This window comes from Pinus tabuliformis, chromosome J (genome assembly GCF_031772625.1).
Source record: "Pinus tabuliformis cultivar Carrire ecotype Pingquan chromosome J, CPIR1, whole genome shotgun sequence".
NCBI lineage: Eukaryota > Viridiplantae > Streptophyta > Pinopsida > Pinales > Pinaceae > Pinus > Pinus tabuliformis.
In genome coordinates this window covers 688,958,651-688,967,729 of record NC_142295.1, presented here as the reverse complement: position 1 = coordinate 688,967,729, position 9,079 = coordinate 688,958,651, and the positions used below count along the sequence as shown (strand labels likewise).

The 9,079-nt window shown below is 43.3% G+C and overlaps 1 protein-coding gene across 1 annotated transcript; it reads right to left on the bottom strand.

The window, feature by feature from the left end:
* Positions 1–2,668: 2,668 nt before the first annotated feature.
* LOC149228693 (uncharacterized) lies at positions 2,669–3,247 on the bottom strand. Its single transcript, XM_089380842.1, has one exon. It carries the CDS (start codon positions 3,245–3,247, stop codon positions 2,669–2,671), a length of 579 nt encoding a protein of 192 aa, XP_089236968.1.
* Between the last annotated feature and the right edge of the window lie 5,832 nt (positions 3,248–9,079).

Genomic DNA, 9,079 nt, shown 5'->3' with positions numbered 1-9,079 from the left:
TTTAGTTTCCTATCACGTCCATGGGGAAGTGAAAGGCTTGTGGAAAAAGCGGACGTGATAAGGTTTTGTTCAATAGGTTTAAAATCTCGTTGAGTTCTGAAGGATCAGATCGTCCATTGAATGGGTGATCGACAGTGATCGCGCTCAAATGTGCGCATGGGTTAACGACTTAGGTGGACCCGATATGTAATGAACTAGGGCTTAATTCCTTTGGTTTCCGACGACGGTGATTGGTCGTGTTTCCTTGTGTTTTTGCCAATCACAACACTTCCAATATGTAATGAACTGGGGCCCATAACCCACAAGTCCACACACAGAGTTCTTGTAAAGTTGTAGTTTGTTGTGTTAAAATAGTCTAATTGTCATTAGGACGTCTACAGGGTTACAACTTGTAGAATAACACTCAAGCCACAGATTCGAACAACTAACAACCATCAACTTCTAATTTCTGTTAACTCTCGTTATTTTGTTTTCTTGGGAAGAATGAGGTGTCTTTTACCCTCCATTGATATATTTTGTAATAAATTTTACTTTATACAGTTAGGAAATAGTTAAGCAGTTTGACAGTTTTGGTGATTACCAATTGTCTCATAATGTATAAAAAGAGGAAAATTTACAGAGAAAGGGTTCGAATTTTGAAGAACCTGGAGACTAGGCTACTGTATTTTTGATAAACTGTTGGTTAATGAAAGATTCAGAAGTTTTCCACACATTGTTGGGTATGATTTTGTAACTTCTCTGTTATGTGTCATCATATGTCTTCTTTCCTTTAAGTATAGTAATGAAGTTGCAGGTCTTTGTTTACTTGTGTGAATAAAGTTAAAGTTCCTTAAAAGAGCGCTCCTATACTTAAAACCCCTACCTCTGCAATTCTTCTAAGTTACAGATAGTAGTTTTTGTGTAAAACAACATATTGTCTTTAACTTCCCTAAGTGTCACAGATAATAGTTTATGTGTAAAACAACATATTGTCTTTAACTTCTCCAAGCATTCTTCATTCAACATTCATATTCAACAATCAAATGGCATTCTGAGACTTTCATATCACCTAAGTATTGAGGGTTTAAAACCAGGTCTTTCAGGTCCTTCAATAAGAATACAACATATAATTGAGTGACATAAACAATAAACATTAATGTCTTAAGCACAATTTCTACACAGCCAAGAAATTGGTTTCTTAAGGGACAACAAGGCCCACACAAACTATAATGGTAAAACTTATTTTTTTTTATCAAAAGAATATTGTTAAGTTGAGAAAGATGTATTTCCTTATATTGTAAAAGGAAGATGTGTAATACAATATAACATTCACATTATTATTATTATATTTTTTTTTAACATGATCGGGTACTTATATATTATAAAACTGCTTGGACCCAAATCCAGTTACATAAGTGGATGGAAGTAGATAAAGAGAAGTCCAAAATGGGTTCGCAGACCCTGACTTCTTATAGACAAACTTGAGTAGTGTAGATTGGAAAAGAAAACGACTGTATAGCCTTACAAACAGACCTGCGAGAAGACAAAATTTGCTAGTCATTAGTTAGATTACTAGAGCTGATTGACAAAGTCATCAATCTGGGGTTCTTTCTTGACGCTTGCTCTGGTTGAAGTCTTATCTTGCATACTCTGAGTGATGGATTTGATGTGGGCGATTGCCTCCTCCATGTGTTTGCATTTTTCCTTTAGGCTTTCTATCTCTGCCTTGTGTTTTTCCAGTTTCTTTCTCTTTGATCTGCTATCTACCTGAAAGTCCTCTTTGAGCTTGTTGAAATGTTTGACAAACCTTGCAATCATAAAGCAATGGGCTTTACACAACGTACATTTGTTGTTTCCAAGCACTCTGGCCATAGGATTCTCGGGCATCTCTCGATTTTCCGGAGCCTCAGTGTGCTCTCTGTTTTCCGGGATCTCTGCCATTTCCAGGGAACTGATATGGATGCAGAGCGGGAACAGGGAAAAGGAGCTGGGGTGAAGAGGAAGGAGACCTGCACGAAAGAGGGAAAATGCTACGAAGAAGGAACAGAGCAGGGGAGAAATCGCACTTAAAATGGAGAACCAGGCACAGAGTTTTACCAAACTGTCGAGGAGGAGAGGAGCAGCCGAGCTGAAGGCGATATTCCGATCTTGGAGATTGCTAACTTCCCTGGGAGCTTTTGAGAACGATCTCACAACCGATTTGAACGGATAGCGGCCTCTCTTGATGCCGAACTTCTTGAGCTGAATGCCAGGAATAGAACCTTTACTCTCCTGCGAAGAAAGGGACGTGTTTCTGATGTGCTCGTAGAGAGAAGGATTGGTGAATATATAGAGCGGAGTGGGAGGGTGAGCGGGCCGAGGATGCGACATAAGCTCAGTGATCTGGCTAGGATTAGGCACCATCTTAAAATCTTTGCAGCAGTCTAAGGAGATCGTGAAAAGACTTTTACCTGAATTCTGCATGGGAGAGTCACGAGGAAGCTGGGATATCGAGATCCTGTGATCGGACCAAAAATGATGAGAGGTGGGCATGGAGAAGGGGGGATCGAAATTCAAAGCCTGGCGTGCAGCGTGCGACTTGACTGATTTTGGCCAGAGATCACAAGAAGGAGGGTGGGGAATGATAAGACAAAAGGTCGAATGGATGCTGGAATGACTGGTCAGAGAGTTTGACAGGCAACTAAGCCGACTATGGGACTGGTTTTTCATATATAATATCATTTTCTTTAACTTGGCCGATCTGTCTGTTGGATGCCTTAGTGGCGTAATGGTCCGCTTCAGTGTTGTTGTCTCTTAGAACGTGTTTGAAAGTCGTGTCTCCCATTTCTTTGACATTATCCTCAATCCTGAGCTTTACATTATTAAGGGCCTCTTTTTTGAATTTTGTTCCCGCCACCATAGCTGCAATGACGATGGCCGAGTCTCCCACTATTATTGGATTCCTGATTCTCAGCCGGTTCAGAATGAGGGTGCCTAAGTAGAGGTTGTAAGCTTCAGCCAGGTTGTTGGACATTTGGCCCAAACCCCATTCGTAGCTTACCAGAGTTTTTCCATGGCTGTCCTTTATGATACCCCCTGCTCCAGCTTCCCCCAGGTTATTTTTGGAGGCCTCGTCGAAATGCAAAGTAGGGCGATTCTGATCTAGGATCCATTGACTTACTTCTTCCCTAGTGCCTCTGAGCTTCCAGTGTATTCTTCTCGTGCTAGCTTTGGGGTGTGCTAGTTGATTGTTGCTGTGATTGATGCTGAATTTGTTATACCATTCCATCTCTTCTTTGTGCCAGCTTGATTGGTCTGGAGGAGCTACCAAGTTTGCACTTATTGTTTCAGATATGAGCGCTGTTGTTTTTGCCAGTATGCGGACAAGGTTGGGCTTCTTGTCATTAAAAATACAGTTATTCCTAGCTAACCAGATTTGCCAACTAAGGATAGCTGGGATGCATTTCCACATACAGGTGATATTGTTTTTACCTTTCTTAGAATAAGGATAACATTTTACCCAGTTTTTTTGAAGGGAGGATAGCTGATCAAAAGTCTCTTCAATTTTCATTGGTCTGACTATCTGAGTCCAACAACTTTGAGCGAGGGGGCAGTGGAAGAATAGATGATGGCTGCTCTCCTCCTCAGCGCGACAAAAGCAGCATATTGATGGCCCCAAGATCCCTCTTTTCCTTAGATTTTCAGCGGTAAGCACCTTTCCTTTGAGGAGAGTCCAATTGAAATGTTTGACCTTTGGAATGCATTCTGATTTCCAAACAGTTGTGAAGAGGTTCCATTTGGCTGTCGAAGTGGATGCCTGGAGGAATTTGTAACCATCTCTGACAGTGAATTTCCCACCGCTTGGGTCCCATATATACCTATCTTCAGCCCCTCTGTTGGTGGGTGCTGCGCCTGTGAGGGAGACCTTAAGATTAAGCCATAGTTCTCTGAGTTCATTGGGGATTTGAAGGTCCTTCCAGCCCTGCCAGGTGTTTCGGTCCCAAGTTGAAATATCATACAAGGAGGTTAAGTTTTTAGCTTCCATCCAGATGTGCAGAGGCCTGAGATTTTGGTTGTGGATTCTTGGTCTGGCACCCATGATTCTATCAGTCTAGATATTGACCTCCTGGCCGCTTCCAGGCACTTTGGAAATGTTCTCTCTGAACTGAGGAAGGAATTTTTTAATTAGCTTCCAAACAGGGGTGCAAGATCTTTCAGCTATTGTTTTGGAAAGAAGATTAAAATTTGGTCCATTCAGATATTTCCTCTTCAATACTTCCACCCACCAAGAGCCTTTTCCGGTGAGGATTCTCCAAATTAGTTTAAAGCCCATTGCCCGGTTGGAGAGGCTTAGAATTTTGATGGCGATCCCACCTTTGTCATAGGGAAGGATGACTTGTTCCCATTTGATAAGGATAAATTTCTTGGATTCTTGCTTTCCCCCCTGCCAGAGAAAACTTCTCATTAATAATTCCATGTGCTTATGTGTGCTGGCGGGAGCCAAAGTGACCGCATATTGGTAGATGGGGAGAGCAGAGAGAACAACCTTTATAAGGGTCGATCTACCAGCCAGGTTTAGCCAAGAAACTCCCCAACTTTGAAGGAGACCTCTCATCTTTTCTATGTGTTTGGCCCATATCTCAGCCTTAACTGTTTCTTTGGCTAAAGGCAGACCAAGATAAGAGAAATAACTCCAGTTCCTCTGCATTGGAATGTCTAGAATCAGAGAGATTCTTTGCCTTATTTATTCAGGGACATTCCAGGTATAGATCTTGCATTTTTTGTTATTCAGCATCCCTCCAGAGGCAGCTAGGAAGGCGTCCAAGACTTTCTTGAATCTTTTTGCCATTAGGCTTGAGGCTCCCCCAATGAGAAGGGTATCATCCGCGAAGAGCGAATGATTAATCTCTTTAGTCCCTCTTTCTATACCAATTCCAGTGATCTCTTTTTGCTTGCGGAGTTTTTCTAAGTGAATACTCAGAGTTTCTGCCATTATGATGTATAAGAAAGGGGAGAGAGGGCAGCCTTGCCTCAATCCCCTGGTGCTTGTGAAATACCTTCTTGGGCGAACATTAATCAGAGGGGCAGTCCAAGGGTTGGAGATACAACCAGAGATGGTGCTTATGAAGTTGTTTGAAATCCCAAACTTTTTGAGAACTGCAGTTAGGAAGTGATGGTCGACTCTATCGAAAGCGTTTGCCATATCAAGTTTGATTAGCATTCCTCGTTCCTTCCTGCTGATGCTGCTGTGAATTGCCTCTTGAATAAGTATGACATTATCTGTGATTTGCCTGTGGGGAACAAATCCCCCTTGGTTCTCTGAGATTAAATAAGGAAGGAGCTTTTTGAGCCTATTGGCTAGAATTTTGGTTACTATCTTGTAGGAAACATTACAAAGGGAAATTGGCCGGAAGCGGTCGAAAGAACGAGGGTTAATGTCCTTAGGGATGAGAGCAAGATGTGAGGATTTTGTGTTGTCTCCCATCTTGTGATTTTTAAAAACGTTTTTGACCATCCGCACAAAGTCTTTTTTGATTGTGTCCCAATGGTTTCGGTAAAAGGCCACCGTAAAACCATCAGGGCCCGGAGCCTTGTCCTGTTGCATACTAAATGTTGCCTCCCTAATTTCCTCTTCTGTGACCTCCTGATCCAGATCTCTGTTTTGAGGGTCTGAGATTTTGTTCTCAACTGCGCTAAGGAAGTCAGAGTTGTTCGACTGTTGAGGGGCTGCTGCTAGAAGAGATTTAAAGTGGTTGAAAGCTGCCTCCTTAATTTCATCTTGGTCGTTGTACTCATGCCCTTCTGCCTCAATTTTATCTATCTGATTCCCGGCGCGCCTGAGCTTTATGTTGTTGTGGAAGAAGGAGGTATTTTTGTCGCCCGCCCTCAGCCATAAGCACCTCAATTTCTGCCTTTGTTCCTCTTCCTTAGCTCGATTTTGTCTATATAGCTCCCTGTACATTTCATTTTCATGGATTATATCTTCGTTTGTGGGTTGGCTGTTCTCCTTTTCTTTGTTCCACTGCTCCATTTGCGTATGCAGATCCATTTTTTTCCTCTTCTCCATTGCTGCGTATTCCTTAGCCCATTGTTTAATGACTACTCTTAGGGATTTTAATTTGGTTTCCCAGACGTAGTAAGGCGATCCCCACACTTCCTTTGCCCACTGATTTTGAACGAGGGAGCGAAAGTCTTCTTTATAATCCCATATTTTATTGTATTTGAAGGGGAGGGGCCCCAGATTTCTCCCTTTTTCCATGTTCATCACCACAGGTTTGTGATCAGAGGTCGAAGCTTGAATGATTTTGCTCTTGATGGTAGAGAAGCTTGCTGCGATTCTTTCCTGCACGAGAAATCTGTCTAACCTCTCTTTGATATTGTGGCAGCATGTTCTTATTTTACTCCATGTGTATTTCTCGTTGAAGGGAGGTGTGTCAATGAGATTATGAGACTGGATTATAGCCTCCAGCGCCTCTCTTGAGGGGTCCGAATGAAAGTTTCCTCCTAACTTTTCATCCACATTTCTTATGAGATTCAGATCTCCTCCCAGAATTATGTTACTGTCGTGGGAGGACTGTAATTCTAAGGATAGTGAGTCCCAACACGTTGATTTGTCCCTGTAATGGTTTGGAGCGTAGATGTTGTATATGTTATAGACTTCTTGGGAAGCTTTGTTTCTGAGTTCTGTTCTTATCCACCAACTGCAAGATTGGAGGTTGATGTTAGTCCATTTATTCTTGTTCCAGAGTGTTCCTATACCTCCTGATGCTCCTTCTGATCCTATTGAGTAACCTTCAAAATTTTTGAATCGTTTAACTTGTTTTTGAAAATCTTGGTCTGAGATTTTGGTCTCCTGGATGAGGACAATGTCTGGCTGCTCCTGATTTATTAAGTCACGAACTGCATTTATTTTTAAGGAGGAGCCCATCCCCCTACAGTTCCAAGAGACTAGATTCATCATTTACCAGTTTTTGGGTGAGTCCCGCTTCTCTCCTTGGTTTTTTCCCCACTTCCTTTTTCCCTGTCTAGATAGGAGTCCATTGGTTGCTGTGCTCCAGTAGCCATTTCTTTTGCTGCTGCCTCGTCTCTAAGTTCCTTGTTTGACTTTCTACCTGCCTTTCTTGGGGGATCTAAGGGAAGACTGGTTTCTTTCAGTTTAGTTCTGGTGAGAATTCTCTCTATTGTTGGAGGAGGGGAGGGCAGAGGGATCGAAGGTGAGGAGATGACAACTAATGAGTTGTTGCGAGGGGAAGGGGGAGGAGAAGAGGGATCTTCAACTTCCAAGGATTCAAAAGGGTTGGAGGTGGAGGGAAAACAGGGAGCTGAGCTGGGTGGGCGAGGGGAGGGAGGGGGGGGGGTTTTCCAGGGAGGGCTTAGAGCTAGGCCCTTGAGAGGAAGAAGATTTTTTCTTTTTTACTTGTTCCCATTGGCCATCCAGAGATTCTTCATTTTCAATGGATTCATTTGATTTTGATTTGCTACATCTATTTGCAAAGTGTCTGTATTCGTGACATACCTTGCATTTGAAGGGCAGTTGCTCGTAGTCCAGCTGCTGGATGTGCGTCCATTGATCGACCTTGACCTTGATGGCTTCCGGCAAGCCTTTCCCCAGATCTACTTCTACACAAATCTTGGCGCACGCATGCATGTTCTCCCTTGGCTCAGATCTGTCAATATATTTGCCGACTACATTCCCTATTGCCTTTACTGATTCGTCCCCCCAACAGTGGAGCGGCAGGTGTGGGAGGCGGACCCAGATCGGAACTGCGTTTGCGATGTCCATTTCCGGATTGAAGTCTGGAGTCCATCTGTTCAGATAGAGGCCTCTTGAGTCTATGAAGTAGGGGCCGTTTCTAAATATGAGATTCCTGTCCTCTTTTGTTTCGAAGATGGATGTATAATAGTCCCTTCCACAAAATCTGATGGCTATTTTCCCTTGTGTCATTGCGATCTAGTTGCTCTCCACCCATTTTTGGACTGATCTTGGAGAAGGCCAGAGGCCAGTGAACTGACCTACGAGACCTCTTTCAGCGAGGGTGATTGCATATTTCCTTGGCAGAGATGGAGGGAGAGATACCTCGGGGATTTCATCCAGTTTCTTGATAAAATTAGAGACAAAGGGACGAGTTTTTGCAGAGGCAATATCAGGGATCAGGGAAGCGAAGAGCTCTGCATGGTTCTCTGGATCAGGGGGGGGCGTTCCCAGCCATTCAAGACTGAGAAGCAGGCTCAAAAGGGCGAGATCAGGGAATGGGCCCCAGCGTAGGGCCGGGCAGGAGGCCCGAGGATGGAAGCGCAGTGCGCAGGAGGGAGGAAGGCAGCGACTGGCGGCAACCTGCTAGGCAGAGCCTGAGGAGTAGAACCAGTCAAGCGCGGGAAGTTTGAATCGCCTCCAGCAGCCTCCGTCTCGCAGCTACACCCTTTTTTTCAACTCATTTTTTTTTTTTTTTTTTAGATAAAGATCGGTTGCTATGTATTAAACTGAAAAAAGAAGGCAGATTGCCATACATAAGATGCTTCCTGAGCATTCTGAATCCAAGGAATTACAAAAAATTTACTTTCCTTGATTCTTACTTTTGTTTTACTGCCCCTAAGACTGCTTGTACTGCTGTAGATTCTTACAAACTATGAACCCCAAAATTTACATCTACAACCCATGACTAATCTATGTCTATACGACTTATCTTCCTTGCAGTAGATCCTTCTGGGTCCATGTCTGGCTCGTTTGGCTTTGCACTAGAAGAGGATGAAGCATCTTTGAATTTTTTATCCATCATATACTTGAGGATGGATATCTTTTCTTCAACATGGGCGCATCTGTTACTCAAATCACTAAACTGTTCATGCAGGGAGTGAACTCTATGCAGGAAGAGATTCATCTCAGCCCTGTATTTCTCATGGAGAATTTTGCATTGGTCTTCAAGCCTAGTTTCCAAACTGCGAACCTGATCCTCCAGAGCTTGCTGTTGTGCACGCACCTCGTCGAATTCAGCTTGTAAGTCCCTGCAATGAAAACACTGTTCTGGGCGCTCCATTGGGTCTGAAAAATGGTTGTAGGCGCTGATCGGATTCTTCTCACGGTGCCTCTGAGGACTTTCCTTACTACTGGTGTAAGCCTCCT

Bases quoted from the DNA above. Each gene is read 5' to 3' on its own strand.
- LOC149228693 (XM_089380842.1), bottom strand. From the start codon at position 3,247: ATGGAATGGTATAACAAATTCAGCATCAATCACAGCAACAATCAACTA.